Here is an 18,935-nt window from a genome sequence, read left to right as displayed (position 1 = left end):
TTGATGCTAAATAATAGACTACAAAATATGTGGTCCATCTTTGGCAATATAAAAATTCTTTTTTTTGGTCAAGCAATTTTAGCTTTGTTGGTCAGGTTTTTTTTTTTTACAGAGTTAAATACAAGATGTTAATGAGATACATGGTTATTGTTTTACTGTCTATGCATGTACTTTGACCTTGGTTTGTAATGAAGTTTTTGCTGATACTTTCTCTAGCTTAATGTAGACAGTAATGACCAAGGCTCCTATGTGGCAGTGATGGAGACCTTCACCAATCTAGGGCCTATTGTGGACATGTGTGTGGTGGACCTGGAGAGGCAAGGCCAGGGTCAGGTAAATACATCTCAACTGCAAACACAATATACACGATGAATTAGATGTAGCAAAGAGAAATCAGATTGTTGGTGGGCCAGTAGGGGGCAATCTTCCCTCTGGTCCTAATAAAAACAACAAATATCAAATCCCAATGCCCCAGTGCAGTGATGGGGACACTGTGCTGTAGGAGATGCCGTCCTTCAGATGAGACATTAAAACCGAGGTGCTGACTCACTGTGGTCATTAAAGGTCCTATGGGACTTATCGCAAAGAGTAGGGGGTTCCCTGGAGTCCTGGCAAAATTCTCAACCTGGATCTCTCCATCTGGCCACCTAATCATCCCCCCATGTAATTGGCTCAGTGATTCCTCCCTCTCAGCCTCAAGCTGATGTGCATCACCCAGGTGGGTGCTGCATATTGGTGTTGGTTGAGGTGGGCTGCCCCCTTTGGTGTGAAGTGCTTTGGGTGTCTAGAAAAGCGCTATATAAATGTAATAATAATAATAATATTATTATAAAGTATTTGCTAACAGGTTCACTAGAGGGGCTGGATGGGGGCATTAGTGAAAACACAAACAGTATTTACTCCAAATAAACTGTAGAGGGTGGTTGGTATTATCCATGAAAGTGTTTGCGTTCTCCTTTATCCTTCTCTCTGTCACAACGTCCGGGGAGTCTTGGATTGTTTTTGTGAACAAATTTAAGGATGCAACATAAAATGGCTTAAATAAATAACAATGCCCTTAATACTTGGGTAGAATTTATTTATCAGATTCTTGCTGACATCAAATGTTTGCAGTTTCCTAAGGGGAAAATGGCTTTGGTTGTGCCTTTTTATAGACTGTACTGATATTTTTCCTTCAGTCTAGTTGACTCTTGAATGTTTGTGAGAGGACACATCCTCATAGCTTGCTTAATAAGTATCATACACATGGTATGATTTTGCTTTCCTATGCCTGAAAGAACATATTTTTGTGTTTATGGATGGTGCTAGTTTTCAGTTCAGTTTAATTTCTTTCATCTAAAACTTTTTGTGATTTCCTTCATGTACAGAGTTATCATGGGGTTGGAGTGCCTTTTTAAACCCATGCAGAAACAGTTATGCTATGATGATATAATAAACTTTTCTTTTTGTCTTATTGGTGCTTTTGTGAAAGAGGGAGACAAATAAAACACATTGAAGTGCGACAAGAACACAGAAAGCCGTTTTTGGTAAGGTTTGAGGTCCAGGCCCCAGGATAGCTTGATCTGGTTCCAAAGTCACGGGTCCACCGGAATACTGAGCTGTTCTCTGGGTACAGGCCACTGCATACTCAACTACTGAGTGTACTTAGTGTCACTCGCCTACTAAATTTGTTCCACTCAAAGCCATATAATTGTGCTTGGATATCCATTTTTCCTGCCATTTTGTATTTCAGTGTCTATCTACTACTACTACTACTTTCGGCTGCTCCCGTTAGGGGTCGCCACAGTGGATCATCCGTTTCCATTTCTTCCTGTCTTCTGCGTCTTCCTCTGTCACACCAGCCACCTGCATGTCTTCCCTCACCACATCCATAAACCTCCTCTTTGGCCTTCCTCTTTTCCTCTTCCCTGGCAGCTCCATATTCAGCATCCTTCTCCCAATATACTCAGCGTCTCTCCTCCACACATGTCCAAGCCATCTCAATCTTGCCTCTCTTGCTTTGTCTCCAAACCGTCCAACCTGAGCGGTCCCTCTAATATAATCGTTCCTAATCCTGTCCTTCTTCGTTACTCCCAGTGAAAATCTTAGCATCTTCAACTCTGCCACCTCCAGCTCCGCCTCCTGTCTTTTCGTCAGTGCCACTGTCTCCAAACCATATAACATAGCTGGTCTCACAACCATCTTGTAAACTTTCCCTTTAACTCTTGCTGATACCCTTCTGTCGCAAATCACTCCTGACACACTTCTCCACCCACTCCAACCTGCCTGTCTCTTTTTCACCTCTCTACTGCACTCCCCGTTACTTTAGACAGTTGACCCCAAGTATTTAAACTCAAATGCCTTTGTCACCTCCACTCCTTGCATCCTGACCATTCCACTGTCCTCTCTCTCATTCACGCATAGGTATTCCGTCTTGCTCCTACTGACTTTCATTCCTCTTCTCTCCAGTGCATACCTCCACCTCTTCAGGCTCTCCTCAACCTGCACCCTACTCTCGCTACAGATCACAATGTCATCCGCAAACATCATCGTCCATGGAGACTCCTGCCTGACCTTGTCCGTCAACCTGTCCATCACCATTGCAAACAAGAAAGGGCTCAGAGCCGATCCTTGATGTAATCCGACCTCCACCTTGAACCCATCTGTCATTCCAACCGCACACCTCACCATTGTCACACTTCCCTCATACGTATCCTGCACCACTCCTACATACTTCTCTGCAACTCCTGACTTCCTCATATAATACCACACCTCCTCTCTCGGCACTCTGTCATAAGCTTTCTCTAAATCTCCAAAGACACAATGCAACTCTTTCTGGCCTTCTCTATACTTCTCAATCAACATTCTCAAAGCAAACATCGCATCTGTGGTGCTCTTTCGTGGCATGAAACCATACTGCTGCTCGCTGATCATCACCTCTCCTCTTAACCTAGCTTCTATTACTCTTTCCCAAATCTTCATGCTGTGGCTGATCAACTTTATACCTCTGTAGTTGTTACAGTTCTGCACATCGCCCTTGTTCTTGAAAACCGGTACCAGTATGCTTCTTCTCCACTCCTCAGGCATCCTCTCACTTTCCAGGATTGTGTTAAACAATCTAGTTAAAAACTCCACTGTCATCTCTCCTAAACATCTCCATGCCTCCACAGGTATGTCATCAGGACCAACTGCCTTTCCACTCTTCATCCTCTTCATAGCTGCCCTCACTTCCTCCTTGCTAATCCGCTGAACTTCCTGATTCACTATCCCTACATCATCACACCTCTCTCTCTCTCATTTTCTTCATTCATCAGCCCCTCAAAGTATTCCTTCCAGCTTCTTAGCACACTCTCCTCGCTTGTTAGCACATTTCCATCTCTATCCTTGATCGCCCTAACTTGCTGCACATCCTTTGCAGCTTGGTCCCTCTGTCTAGCCAATCGGTACAAGTCCTTTTCTCCTTCCTTAGTGTCTAATATGTCATACAACTCACCATACGCTTTTTCCTTTGCCTTTGCCACCTCTCTCTTTGCTTTACGCTGCATCTCCTTGTACTCCTGTCTACTTTCTTCATCTCTCTTACTATCCCACTTCTTCTTTGCCAACCTTTTCCTCTGTATAATTTGCTGTACTTCCTCATTCCACCACCAAGTCTCCTTGACTTCCTTCCTCTGTCCTGATGACACACCAAGTACCTTTCTAGCTGTCTCCCTCACTATTTCTGCAGTGGTTGTCCAGCCATCTGGCAACTCTTCACTACCACCCAGTGCCTGTCTTAACTCTTGCCTGAACTCCACACAACAGTCTTCCTTCTTCAACTTCCACCATTTGATCTTCGGCTGTGTTTTCACTCGCTTCCTCTTCTTGGTCTCCAAAGTCATCCTATAGACCAACATCCGATGCTGCCTAGCTACGTTCTCCCCTGTCACCACCTTGCAGTCTCCAATCCCTTTTAGATGGCGCCTTCTACATAAGATATAGTCCACCTGTGTGCACTTTCCTCCACTCTTGTACGTCACCCTGTGTTCCTCCCTCTTCTTGAAATATGTATTCACCACAGCCATTTCCATCCTTTTCGCAAAATCGACCACCATCTGTCCTTCCACATTTCTCTTCTTGACTCCATACCTTCCCATCACCTCCTCATCACCTCTGTTCCCTTCACCATCATGTCCATTGAAGTCCGCTCCAATCACCACTCTCTCCTCCTTGGGTACCCTCTCCACCATGTCGTCCAACTCACTCCAGAATTCTTCTTTTTCATCCATCTCACACCCAACTTGCAGGGCATATGCGCTGATAACATTCAGCAATAAACCTTCAATTTCCAGCTTCATACTCATCACTCTGTCTGACACTCTCTTCACCTCCAGCACGCTCTTGACATACTCTTCCTTCAGAATTACCCCTACCCCATTACTCCTCCCATTCACACCATGGTAGAAGAGTTTGAACCCACCTCCGATACTCCTGGCCTTACTCCCCTTCCACCTGGTCTCTTGCACACACAGTATGCCTACCTTTCTTCTTTCCATCATGTCAGCCAGCTCTCTCCCTTTACCAGTCATAGTGCCAACATTCAAAGTTCCAACTCTCACCTCCACATGCCTACCCTTCCTCCTTTCTAGCTGCCTCTGGACATGCTTCCCCCTCTCCTTCTCCTTCGCCCAACAGTAGCATAGTTTCCACCGACACCCTGCTGGTTAACAGTACCGGTGGCGGTCGTTGGTAACCCGGGCCTTGACCAATCCGGTATGTAAGTCTTATTTATGATCCGCATATTTGATTTGGCAAAGATTGTACACCGGATGCCCTTCCTGACGCAACCTTCCCCATTTGTCCGGGCTTGGGACCGGCACTAAGGATGCACTAGCTTGTGCATCCTCAGTGGCTGGGTTATTTCAGTGTCTATCTAATAAGGCATAAAAATGTATAACCATGCTGCTCCACCGTTCAGTTTGCACAGACACAGTACTGTTCATCCTCATTGCTACTGATGAAGTGCTAAATTACAAATTTATAATGCTTTTTTTACTGTTTGTAGCCCTCCTAGTGGCATCATCGCAAACTGACAAGAATTTAGCATACCTGTCAAGAACATGTTCTCAAGAGTTCCACTCCATATCTCAGGCTTTCTTTTCCTTCATCTCTCAAATGTTTCCCTTTTTGTTGCCTTTTAGCTGGTGACATGCTCGGGTGCATTCAAGGAGGGCTCCCTCAGAATCATCCGCAATGGTATTGGAATTCACGAGCATGCTAGCATTGACCTGCCAGGAATAAAAGGTTTGTATGTGTGCAAGAATCTTTCTGTTGGACTTCTGTCTTGTTCTCTTTCACAGCCTCCTAGTCACGTTTTGACTTAATGTGGACCTGCATGCAGAGTGGACTTGACAGTAGATATACACCAACCCTCACATCTGTGCACCCGTCATAGCCAACACAGTAATTGTTGCCAGTCCATGCTCATTATTAGATAAGAGCAGATGGTTTGGCTGTCATAGTTCTCTATGTGATGGAAAAAAAGTGGCTCACTAATTTTAAAAGCTCTGGATTATTGCCATGCAACGGTTAGGGAAAGTTTTTTTTTCCCACCGTTAGATATTTTGTGTGACCATTATCTGTTTAAACAATCACAATTCCCTTAATACTAAACTGACAAGTTGAAGAATTCCCTCAACTTTAAACATGGACAGATACCACTTCATCTCAGAAAATGAGATTCTGCTCCCCAGACTTTTTGCTGATGCTTGATTGAAACACTGAGGCCAGTTAAGGTCTGCTGTCACTTGTTAAGCATCAGTTGTTTATTGACCAGCCCTGCCCTAAAAGTCCTCACCCGCAGACTTCTACCCCAGTCCTCTTGATGAGAGGCAATTATTCACTGAACCAATCAATAGTCCACCGAGAAGGGGCTACAACGCCCCTAACAACCCACACATCTACAAACACATCAACATTTGAATTCTTGTCGAAATCCTTTCTGGGTATTTTCTTTTGTTCCTGTTTGCAATGATGCAAAGGGAAACTTATTTCTGACGTACTACATTTGTTTTCCTCAAAGGTTTATGGCCCCTCCGGTCGGAGGCAGGGAGGGACACAGATGATATGTTGGTGTTGTCTTTTGTGGGACAAACACGGTGAGACCTTACAGTTTGTTATGTCAGCTAAGTGCACAACTAGTTCTGAACCCTTAACCTGAGGCAAGTGTTCTTCCCCCAGAGTATTGATGCTGAGTGGAGAGGAGGTGGAGGAGACTGAGCTTCCTGGCTTTGTGGACAACCAGCAGACTTTTTACTGTGGCAATGTGGCACATCAGCAACTCATCCAGGTAAACAGACATGCACATGCACATGCACATACATACACATACCCAGACCTGCAAACTTCACCGTTTTCATATGCCATCTGAGTGAATGGTGTGGATTAATACAGTTTTTAATTTGAAGGAGGGTCTTCTGTCTGCCAGCATCTGTACGGGCTTTTCTCAATACCTCAAGTACCTCAATTACAAGCTTACATTCTTGAGGAGCATGTGTTTGGCAAGTTGAACTTAGAAGTACAAACTTTTAAATAAGATTGTAGCATGTACAAAGTTGTTGGTATTGTGTGTTACCTAAGCTAGCGGGGTTTCCTTTGAAAAAGTTGGTGCCAATTTTGAAATTTGCCTGACTTTTCAGAAACAGCAAATATTTGAAATGTACACTGTTGATACCTGGAAAAAATATTCAAATATTTCTTCAGAAAATGTGCCGACTATCTGAACTTTGAAAAATATATATTTGGGACAGCCCTTACTCTTGGGCTTTGCATTCTACTGCAATTGCTGTTTTTCCATGTTTTATCCCATTTACTACAAATCGGGTATACATTACTCCTGACCATTTTCCAAAGCATGCCATGGTTTTTTTGTGTTTTTTGTTTTGTTTTGTTGTTTTTTTAATTCATTTTTTCCTACCTCCTAGGTAGCCATTAGTTTACATTCATATCAGTGCGGTATGAAAATCAACTTGCAGAAATTAGAAGCTTTCATGGGATAGGTAATCCATTAAAGTGAAGATTTAGGGATTTAGTCACTTTTTTTTAATTCCCCCCCCCCTTTTTTTTTTTTTCTTCTCCCAATTGTACTTAGCCAATTACCCTACACTTCTGAGCTGTGCCGGTCGCTGCTCCACCCCCTCTGCTGATCTGGGGAGGGCTGCAGACTACCACACGCCTCCTCCGATACATGTGGAGTTGCCAGCTGCTTCTTTTCACCTGACAGTGAGGCATTTCGCCAGGGGGACGTAGCGCGTGGGAGGATCACGCTATTCCCCCCAGTTCCCCCTCCCCTCCAAACAGGCGCCCTGACTGACCAAAGGAGGCGCTAGTGCAGTGAGCAAAACACATACCCACATCCGGCTTCCCATTCGCAGGCACAGCCAATTGCATCTATAGGGACGCCCGACCAAGCTGGAGGTAACACAGGGATTCGAGCCGGCAATCCCCGTGTTGTTAGGCAACAGAATAGACCGCTACACCACCCGGATGCCCCATCACTTTTATTTTTTGTCAGTGACACCACTCCATGGCTAGTTTCATCGTTATACACATACATTGGGGGGCATTTCTCTCTCACCACTCAAGCTATTGGTTTGTTTAAAAGAATAGTTCACTTCCACAATGAAAAGTTTGCCATTATCTACTCACCTTCCAGCCAGTGGAAACACAGTTTAGTGTTCTTTTCCATACAATGCTGAATTCCAACAACATATTGGAGCAGTTTCTTCCAGATAATTGCAGTGAATGGTGGCTGGTTTGTACAAGTTTCTACTGGCATGATAGTGAGTAGCTATTTTGGAGGCCAACTATCTCTTTAAGATATAAATCCCATTACTGATTTCTGTGACTGCTCCAATTTTTTATTTTTTTTCTTTTGCAGTTTTTATATGTTCTCATTTACTATAGGAAGATGGGCTCTTTTGCAATTATTATTCATTTGTGACTTCTCACTTGATACAATGTACTTTGCTGTTTCATACACGATCAGCAGTATTAAATATGGTGTGTGAAAAGGGGGTGCACTCCCCAATTTTGGGATAAAATGTGCTCACTTTGCTCTGGGTTTAAACGCCACTGTTTAAAATAGAGGTGCACTGATTGCAATTTTCTTGGCTAATTCCCGTTTTTTTTGCACCAATTTCAATTTTCTTGGCTGATTCCCAGTTTTTTTAAAAGTCTAAACTGCTGATTCCAATTTTGGTCAATCCCCCCCCCCCCCCCAGAACTGCAATTGACAGCAAACACAATTATTTTGGTAACTATAATTGAAATTTCAATTGTGTGTTCTTAATAAAACATTGACTATTAAATTATTTTAACATTTTCCCCAAAACTGCACCAGGTTATAGGACCTTCTCTCACTCAAACAAATCTCTAAATAAAAAATGCTCCAGGTTACTGGACAGAGCTTTTTTGTATGAATAAAATCCAACTAAAAATGAATCGCAGTATAGCCCACTTTATCTAACATGTTTTACTTTCCCAAAGTAAATGACAGTTTTCAATGATTTGTTTTAGTGTGTGTGTGGCTGGGACATCACTGTCTGTGTGCGCAACGTGAACCATCATGCAGTGCATTCATGTAAATTTGACTAGCATAGAATCGGATATATCTGAGATTGACCGACCGGTCACTGGTCATGGCTGATCAAGCTGAAGATTGGCCAGTTCCGGTCGCTGGCTGATCGATCGGTCCATCTCTAGCTTAAAAGAGATGGACTTGTACAAACCAGCCACCATTCACTGCAATTATCTGGATGAAATCTGTCATGTTGGAATTCCCAAATTGGACGTTTTGATGGACACTCAAACACATTTTTAGGCTGTGAGGAAACCATTGGTTGTGCCTCTAGGCAACTACATTTCACAAACACCCGTCTCTCTGTGTTAGGATATCAAAACATGAATATCTGTGGATAGTCTGACAGTTGGAATATAACCCTTTCGAAACAGTGACTGCAGTCATAGGAACTACCCTCAAATCAAAGAAAAAGATAGATATTGTCAAAGAAGTGTCATCTGAAAATTTACTATTGAATAATTTTTGCCTACAAAGTAAAATCCCATGCCATTTGAAAAACAGCTTCACATGTGACTGTATATACTTGTGTAAAAATGAGATGGGTAGATCACTAGCAGGAATTCTTCCCTTTTCTCACTCGCCACAATAAGTTCAGGTTTTAGCATTGAAACTTAAACCATGTAATCAATGAAGGGGAAAAAAGTACTATATATCGAATTGCACTCAAAAGGGGCCCTAAAACTTGATAGTTTTAACTTCATTACTGCTTAAGACTCCATTTTGGACATTATCTCAAATACCTGGGGTAGTTTCACATCCCATTACCCTACTGTGTTATGTGCTTCCTCCTAATATTTTATCACCTTCATTTGTTGCACCCCTGCCCTTTTTCAGTGGCTGCTGCTTTTGCCCATCTTTACACAGGGTTTTACATGTGGCTCCTTTACTTTATCTTGGTGATTGGTGTTGTCAAGCTGTATTGAATCAATATTTATAAACAGGACTAGAATTAAGAATTGGGTATTATAAAATTAATCTATAAAATTATCTACAGCAATGGATAACAAATAAAACAAGCTCTGTATAGGAGGGCATTGCCAAGTTAACCTCCTGGCAAAGTTATCCTGGCATATTGAAATGACTTGTTCTAAATTTTGCATTTTGGCAGTTTTTTGAGTCAAGATTTTTAATAAGAAGCTTTTCCCTTTCATGCTTAGATAAAATTTACATCTCAAACTTTACCATGAAAATGAATATTCCAGAAACACCATGCAAAACAATTTTTTACAAGGAGGAAGGAATAAACTAACAGCCTTACTGTGCTCCTTTCTAGATCACATCTGGCTCTGTGCGCCTAGTGCTCCAGGACAGCAAGGCCTTAGTGAGCGAGTGGAAAGAACCGCAGGGTAGGAACATCAGTGTGGCCGCCTGCAACCATACTCAGGTGGTCCTGGCTGTGGGACGGGCCCTATACTACCTCCAGATTTTGGCTGGAGAGCTCAAACAGATCAGGTATCATAAATGGGCCATCGCATATATGTAACCCTAAGCAAAATTAGCATTCTTAATTTGTATCTTTCACTAAAGAAATGTAAAAAACATCTTTTGTACAGAAACCCTCAGACATGCATATTGCTTTTATTACTCTTTATCCTTCGGCTGTATGCACTGAAGTGCAAACATTTGCTCGCCAAGACTTTCTCATTGCAGTCCTTACTGATCAGATCTGATTTTTTTTTAACTTAGATCTGTTTATTTTTCCTCACTGCTAAACATCGATTCCAAAAGTGACTCTTCTTGTGACTGTGCGCAGCCATTTTACGAGCAATATATTTTTTGACACTTGTTGATTGCAATGTGTGCCCTCAAATAGATATATACAGACATTTTATAGATTTAAAATCAGTAACCTCACAATCCTTTCAGCTGACTTTAATGATTTTCACTTTGTTTTTCATCACATCATATCCTCTAATTAGTACCACATGTACTAATTACATGTGGTTCCTCTTAGGGGATATGATGCGATGTGTTCCCTAATCTCATTGGACCATTGTTTTGATGAGGCAATAACCATGATTGTTAAGTGACAGACAAGATGTATCGCTGACACAAACCAGCCAATTCAACTATCTGTGCCATGGAAAGTGACTTCCCCTGACAGACTCAAGTCAAATGGGGCCAAAAATCAGATATGCATCTGCTCTAGGACCACATAGGAAAGGAGCTCAAATTAGAATTGAAAAGATATGTTTTTGCCTATTAATTTTTGTGTGTTGACACACTAAAAAATTAAATCTGTGCCCCATTTAAGGAAAAAAAAATCTGAATTGGGTCAGATTTAAGAAATCGTCTGAATGTGCAATGAAACCCATTACCATTTTTTATCACATGGTCCTGTTTGTGTATTCTCCTCAGCACCACAGAGATGGAGCATGAGGTGGCCTGCCTAGATATCACTCCCCTTGGAGAGGGTGTTAGCGAGTCACCCCTTTGTGCTGTTGGCCTCTGGACCGACATCTCAGCCCGTGTGCTCAAGTTGCCCTGCTTCACACCCCTACACAAGGAAATGTTGGGAGGAGGTGAGAGTTTGAGGAGTCACTGTGTAGGGAAAAGTGGCATGACTGGGTCGTGGGGTAAGACTGGGTGGAGGAGACTGATGAATAAAGGTGTTTTTTAGTAAAAGGCTAGCAGTTAGGGCTAAGGTACAGAAATCACAAATGTAATATCTACATAACTGTATGTGTTAGTGTTGCAAACATATTGGCATAAAACGGTACCCGTTCAGCAAACCAAAAATGTGTAAAGAAAATTCTGATCGAAGAAAAGAAAGCAATTTGTTTGTAATTTTAAAGGGTACTGGCTATATTACCGGTATGGATATTTTTGAACATTTTTTTCCTATATTAGATTAAGCCTAAGTAGTTACATAGTCATAATTATAGTCGGATGGAACTGACGCAGCGCAGACAACTCCACACAGGCTGCGGAAGGCTGTTGCACTGAATCTGACCTAGTGGTCTACAGTAAGTTCAGTGCTGAAGTTTGATAGCCTGATGTGACATCTGCCACTGCTGTGAGGCAGATGTCGTGACAGGTTCATAAGGACTGAGGAGTATGAAGCGGGGGAGAGGCTACACAAGTAGTTGTTGAGGAATTCCAATGTGTATTCAATTAGAAAAATTTGGATTTCTTGCATCCCTCATTTTTGCATCCCTCTTGAAAGTCAAAGTCGATGTAAATGTTGTCTAACAAGTTTCAAGTAGTAAAAGTGAAATACATGGAAATCACCTGTATTAAAAGTTTACAATACTGTATGGATGGATAAGAAACATTAACAGAAATGTAGATGAATCTGGAGAATTATTACCCTGAGAAAATAATACAATTGCAAATTCTACACTTACTGTATTGTATGGTTTAGACAAAACAGTTCATAAATAGTCAAGGTATTTGATGCTTTCCATATTTTGATCTATCACCCTTTTCACATTTAGCATATTATTTAATACATTTTGATAGTTAGAGTTGATAGATTAAAATGCATGAGAGAAAACTTGACCTCAATAAACGCTACAAAATGGCTAGTAGAGTCACAACTTAATAACATCACTGACCAGCAAGAGCTTTTTTAAGATATTGGATTGTTTTTCTTTTTTTTTACATTAAGGAAAAATATTTCTTTTCCAGTTTGACACCCATTATTTTTGCCCTGAACTTTTCATTGTTGCATGATTGACGGCTGCTCAAACAAGACGTGCACCCACTTCAGCGCTCAGTTACCAGTTTTTCTCATTGATTTGTTTGATTGATGCCTCCTCAGGCGGTGCATGTGCTCTGCACAGTGCACACTCTCCCACTGCTCCAACAAACTCAGTTTTACTGCAGAAACAATTTCCCCAATAAGTTTGGATCAAGGCACAAGGATAAATGTCATTTAATTAACACAGCAAATCCTTATTAATTGGCTTTAAACGAGCATGGTTTTCTCTATATAAAAGTAAATAAATTGTTTAGTTGTGTGTATATGCATGTGTGTGTGTTTCCAGAGATCATCCCACGCTCTATTTTAATGACCACCTTTGAAGGGAGCTACTACTTGCTGTGCGCTCTGGGAGATGGGGCGCTTTTCTACTTTGGTCTGGACCTGCAGACAGGTAGGTCATCCGAAATCTTTTATCACAGTAAATGTAATTTTCTATCACAGTAATGGTATATATCACTATATAGTAATTTTTCTGGTAGTTAAATTAAGTAGTTGTGTTAGATATAAAATAACCGCATGATAATGCACATTTTTGGCTAATCTAGAGAATGTAATCCTTGATTACTGAAAGTTAATCACATTTGATTATCTTCTCTTTTATTTGGAAGTTTCACACAAACTTTAAAGATGACCACAAACCAAAAAATGAAATAATTATTTTTGAGATGCGTCTTCGGTTTTGCTTTTATCCCTCAATGTTTTTGAACTGCTGGATCTTGTTTTTTGGCTTTCAAAATATTGCTTAACTTCGTTCATCTTTAGGTGCTAGAAGAAGTTGTTTGAATTTCCACCACCAGTGACAACCATCGTGCAACACGGATTGCAGAGTATTTTTCTGTTCGGTGATCAGATTTACTTGACCCTGAACCATGTCATGCTGTTTTTTTTTTTTTTAACATGTTTTCACACAATTACGACAAATCACGTAGGCTATACTTTACATCAGTCATTTTGAAAAGCATAATGTAGTGATTTTTTTTCTACCTTTCAGGAAGCGGTTGGTTTCCATTCATGTAAGCATGGTATTAAATTAAATTCCAGAGATTTTAAAGTTGCTTGAGATAGGTTATCATCACAGTAAACATTTGCCTTGATTTGGCCAAAGTTAACGTTATTGTTGCAAGATAATTCAGTTGAAAACTCAGACTGATTTGAGAAGTTTCAGGTTGGTACCCACTTTCAACTGCGCTATCCCACAATGATAATTTAACTTTGACAAAATATAAAGAAAACTAAATGTTCACTGCGATGGATTACCTATCTCAAGCAAGTTTCAAGTCTTTGCAAGTTGATTTTCATACCGTGCTGAAATTAATGAAAACCATTAGCTGTCTGAAAGGTAGGAAATGTGTGTTTTAAAAATTCTAAAAAAGTATGCTATGCTTTGAAAAATGGTCTGGAGTTAAGTATTGGGCTGAAAGCAAGCCAAACACCAGTATGGTCCATTAATAGCAATGAGCAAGGAAAGCAAAGCCCACAATTAGCTTATAAGGTATTAAAAATTTCAAGTTTATTATTATTAAAACTGTTGTTTTTTTTTTCCACAAAATTCACATCTGAGAAAATGTGTGGTGAGAAATCAGCAGTATATATTTCAAATATTTGTCTTTTTTTCCCGAAAAGTAATGCCAATTTAAAGATTCGCTCCAATGTTTTCGGGGGGAAGGAATTCTTTTCAATTCAAACTTTACACTGCGTTTTCTACATGCTGTGATTGAGGGTACGCGTGGAACACGTTTTGAAACCAGTGCACCATGTCTACTGCCAATGATAAAAAAAATTGGATTTCAGACATCTGCACTCCAAATTTATCCATCCCAATACTGCATATCTGTCCCTGAGCCTGCGGCATATATGATGCTTTAGTGTTTAACAAACCAGCTCACAAGTAGCCTAGCCCAAAATAGCTGAGCATGACCTAAATGGGCTAACAGAAAGTACACTTGTATTCATTTATTCACAAACTGTGCTTTTACATACAGCCATTACTTGTACAGTGCTGTTACTGTAACGTCATCACATTGCTGACAAGAAATGTTTACCACAGTGGTAGTGCATTGTTATGATTTAAGTGTATCTTTAACATTATTTAGTGACTATATACCAGGGGCCAATTGAAATTATCTGATGTTTTTATTGTAAACTTAAATTGTACCCTTGAAACACAATCAGTTCAATATGACCACACAACACAAATGTGTAGATGGTTGGTATACTGTATGTGAACCATCACAATGTAACAGGAATCGCCCATTAACTAGAGTTGAACATCTAACTATTTACCATCAAATTTATACATGCTCAGACAAATATAAACAAAATAGGGCAACAATTACTACTGCCTTTTGGTCATCACAATGCCTACAATAAATTTAAACTGCTGGCCTGCCACACATTCACTTTGACAAGAGCACTGAGTTCACAGATGTCTGTTCTGTGATTATGATGTAAGTGCACTGCTTTCAGTGAGTTCATTCTTCCTTTCCTCATAGAGACAAGCCAATTAAGTGTATGGAGGGACGAAAATAGAAAAAGAAACAGTAGTTCGCTTTTTTTCTGGAATAAAACCTAGACAAAAATATTTTTTCCATGTTGTGTTTTCTGTTGTAGGCTAATAGCAAACGATCTATTTCGGATACTCACAGCGTGGTGCAGCATCTTTGTATATTGAAAGGGCTATAAAGCGTGTTTTTCTTTTGGTGACCCCACCAGCTCAAATGTCAAACTCCACCTATGCTCCAAGCTCAACTTGCCAAGCATGTACCCCTCAAGAAAAAGACTTGGTACTTGTGGTATTTGGTATTAACAAAACACCCATACTAAAAGGAAAGGCTACCGCAGTGAAAACAGTAAAGCCAAATCTCTACCAGTGGACAAACTTCCAATGTCACACACTGTTTTCATACCACCCACTCCTACTAACACAATTTCACTTCTCTTTACCTTTGAGAATCCCTCAGACAGGATTTTGCACCAGAGATCCTGGTCTGATGAGATGGCTCATTGATGCATAACTTTTGTATGAAGGGTACTGCTATCATTGAGGATATAGTGGAGAAGGTAACCCACGAGTAAATACTCTTTGGAACCTCCAGAATCACCAGTACCATATGAGGACCCTGAAGCCTGTTGGGAACCACTGTTAAAGCTCTGTCTGTGGGTTTTATGGTGTAGATGGTTTTTGTATTTTTCGAAGGGGGTCGGGTGTAGTCTATGAACACATGGACGAAACCAAAGTTTAAAACATCTATCAGTAATAGTTTGCTCAGTAGACCTGACTGACTGTTATCTCTCTTCTCCCAGGTGTGCTGAGTGAGCGCAAGAAAGTCACCCTGGGCACTCAGCCCACAGTGCTGAGAACCTTCCGCTCCCTGTCTACTTCCAATGTCTTTGCCTGCTCCGACCGACCCACAGTCATCTACTCCTCCAACCACAAGCTGGTCTTCTCCAATGTCAATCTTAAGGAGGTCAACTACATGTGCCCACTTAACTCTGAGGGCTACCCAGACAGGTCAGCAGCACCAATTTCAATGCTTGAGTTGCATTCTTCAGCCTGGGGCTGCGTGTTGAGAGGGAAATGCCACCCTCTCCTGTGTACTGTGCTGGAAGGATTCATATGCATATTGACTCCAGGGCTTTCGTTTTGAAATTTTGCACAGAAAACTGGTTTTTGTTTTTTTCCCCTCCCATTAATTTTGTTCTTTTTGTTTGTTTGGGCAGTCTGGCTCTAGCTAACAACAGCACTCTGACCATTGGTACCATCGATGAGATCCAGAAACTTCACATCCGTACCGTTCCGCTCTACGAGTCGCCCAGGTCAGTTCCCTTGTAAAATAGTGATTTGTCATTACCAAATTGCCAAATTGTACATATTGGGTTTTACTCCACTGATGTTAGCCATAAAAATTAGTCCATAAATGTCTCGTTCCATTTCTTTCTTTTATACTCCCCTCACCTTCTCTTTTTCGCTCTCTATCCATTGCCCTGCCAGACGGATCTGTTACCAAGAGGTGTCCCAGTGTTTCGGGGTGCTGTCCAGCAGGGTGGAGATGCAGGATGTCAGTGGGACCACCTCTGCTGTACGCCCAAGTGCCAGCACACAGGTAGCCTGCTGTGATGTCCCTGTCTTGTCTGTGTGTTTGGGAAAAATTCCCTAAGACTTATTGTTTTTTAACCCCATTCTAACTGGACAAGCTAAGAACACTATTTAACATAAGAACAGTACTTGAGCCTTGGAGCATCCTTGGAGCATCCTTGGACAATGACAGTTTTGTCCCACTGGGAGTTCCCAGCTGTTGGTAGTTAAAATACATTGCTCAACAGGGTTTCAGTTGCAGATGAAAGACTAGAGAGCACTTTTCCTCTGCATTCCTCCAACAACAGGGATTTGATCTTCCTGGCTTACAATGAACAAGGCTCCTGTCTAGTCTCATCCAGGACACCCCAAATACACGCTTTTAGCAGGGGTCTACAGTGCGAGTATTTCACTCGCATTTGCGCTTAAAAATAGATCTGTGCGAACTGGAAAAATAATTTACGAGCACAGTGTGCAAGTAAAGATTACAACCTACCATAGTCAGTCAGGGACAGACGCTTTTAAAAAGTATCGTGAAGAAATCACTAAAAAAAGCCCATCAAATTTTATTTTGAGTGAGAAAGAGACTAGGAGAAAGAGGAATCCGGCGAGGTTGATTTGCAAGGTTAAACTAACGAGGCTTCGCAAGTAGTTTTGTGAACAAAGTGAACCGAGTCCCTTCCTGAAACAATTTGTTCATTCTCAGACAGTTCAGTTGCAAGCGAACGTGCAGGGATACACTCACTCACCGATTGAGTGATTCAAGTCATTTGATTACAGGAGGAATGGGGTGTGTTTAAGACAGCAAATACTGCAAATGACTCAGGAAGGACTCAGCCAGACATTTCTCCGTTCTCGGCTTAGATGGATGGCATAGCGGTGCAACTCGTGTCTTTCGATTTAATTAAAGGCATTAATTGTTAAGGATTCAGTTGTTTTACAGTGTTGTTTGTGTTGTTATTTGTTAATAAAATACATTTTCGGGGCGTCCAGGTAGCATAGCAGTCTATTTCGTGGCCTACCAACACAGGGATCTTCGGTTTGAATCCCCATGTTACCTCCGGCTTGGTCGCCGTCCCTGTGGACACAATTGGCCATGTCTGTGGATGGGAAGCCGGATGTGGGTATGTGTCCTGGTCACTGCACTAGCGCCTCTTCTGGTCGGTCGGGGCACCTGTTCAGGGGGGAGGGGGAACTAGAGGGAATGGCATGATCCTCCCACGTGCTACGTCCCCCTGGCGAAACTCCTCACTGTCAGATGAAAAGAAGCAGCTGGCAACCCCACATGTATTGGAGGAGGCATGTGGTAGTCTGCAGCCCGCCCCGGATTGGCAGAGAGGGTGGAGCAGTGATCAGGACGGCTCAGAAGAGTGGTGTAATTGGCCAGGTACAATTGGGGGGAAAAAGGGGGGAAAATCCAAAAAAAAAAAAAAAATTTTACCAAAAGGTGTATTTGATGCATTTTTGTGGTGCGGAGGAATTTGGTTGAACGGGGTCCTATCTGTGCACTTCTTTCGACATAGTAAAAGCTTGTGACATTTTTTTCCTACCACAGATAAATTACTGTACTCGCGAATTTTGTCCTCTGCATTTAACCCTTCCTGTACACTAGAACAGTAGGCAGCTGTAGTGCAGTGCACGGGGACCAACTCCAGGTCCAGATTTCAGTCAAGTATGAGCCTAAGTCTATAATGTTTAACAACCTGAACCTAAAAAGAGTCAAACAGGGATACAAAACACCCATATTTCTGTTATAGCAGTACTTTTAATGATAGCCGTAACAGTAGGCTTAACAATGTAATACTCCGAAATTTTTCTGACAAAGAAATCACAAATCACTCAGAAATACAATTAAATAAAATTATTACTTTTACCAATTGCCAACACAGTAAAGGACGAAAAATGAATGAACGAACTGTAATAAATTGAACAAGGTAGCATATTTATAATAACAGAAGCACAGCTGAGCTCTTCCAGCATGTTGTCTTCCCTTTAATGGCCAACGTGTACTGAAGCGTGACGTCACTGCTGTGAGTGAGAGGGATGACACGCACCCAAGGTGAAGTATACGTATATTTCCACATGTTAACAGTGCAAATAAAAATCATAAATATAGTGCAAGATGTGTCAACATTTTGTCGACACATTTTTTGCAGTTCACCTTTACTGATAGCCTATATTTAGCAACAAAAAAACAACAAATATCCGAATCCCAAAATTGAAAACCAAATTCCTACCCACTGAACAAATAGCCGGATATTTGGGTCTGAACGTTCGGCCATGTTTCAGTTCAGTTAGTGGGACTACACAGTCGGCGCGCCATCAGGCACTGAACGATTCAGTGAGCAAATCTTCAAACAAATATATTTAATAAACTGATTCCAATGATTTCAGTACACTGAAAAGAACTGCTTTGCCCATCATTATTCACAAGGTTTAACCAAGGTGGCTAACATTAATGTTAACATGGCAGAGTTTGATCCCACTCCTGCTGTTGACCGCTGGCTGAGCATGCCAGACAGCCAATATACAAAAGCAGCTGGACAACCGATATC

At 41.4% G+C, this 18,935-nt stretch overlaps 1 protein-coding gene across 1 annotated transcript in view; it reads left to right on the top strand.

Moving 5' to 3' along the window:
* The window catches only part of ddb1 (damage-specific DNA binding protein 1), a 72,671-nt gene that overhangs the window by 28,322 nt on the left and 25,414 nt on the right, over nucleotides 1-18,935 (top strand). Inside the window, exons 9-18 of the mRNA XM_056278462.1 lie at nucleotides 217-333; nucleotides 5,160-5,262; nucleotides 6,041-6,116; nucleotides 6,199-6,307; nucleotides 9,873-10,051; nucleotides 10,958-11,121; nucleotides 12,589-12,696; nucleotides 15,609-15,816; nucleotides 16,026-16,121; nucleotides 16,297-16,408. Coding sequence (XP_056134437.1) covers nucleotides 217-333; nucleotides 5,160-5,262; nucleotides 6,041-6,116; nucleotides 6,199-6,307; nucleotides 9,873-10,051; nucleotides 10,958-11,121; nucleotides 12,589-12,696; nucleotides 15,609-15,816; nucleotides 16,026-16,121; nucleotides 16,297-16,408 — 1,272 coding nt within the window. The remainder of the gene's footprint in view (nucleotides 1-216; nucleotides 334-5,159; nucleotides 5,263-6,040; nucleotides 6,117-6,198; nucleotides 6,308-9,872; nucleotides 10,052-10,957; nucleotides 11,122-12,588; nucleotides 12,697-15,608; nucleotides 15,817-16,025; nucleotides 16,122-16,296; nucleotides 16,409-18,935) is intronic.

This window comes from Lampris incognitus, chromosome 4, assembly GCF_029633865.1.
Source record: "Lampris incognitus isolate fLamInc1 chromosome 4, fLamInc1.hap2, whole genome shotgun sequence".
Classification (NCBI taxonomy): domain Eukaryota; kingdom Metazoa; phylum Chordata; class Actinopteri; order Lampriformes; family Lampridae; genus Lampris; species Lampris incognitus.
This window is presented reverse-complemented; position numbering and strand designations above follow the sequence as displayed.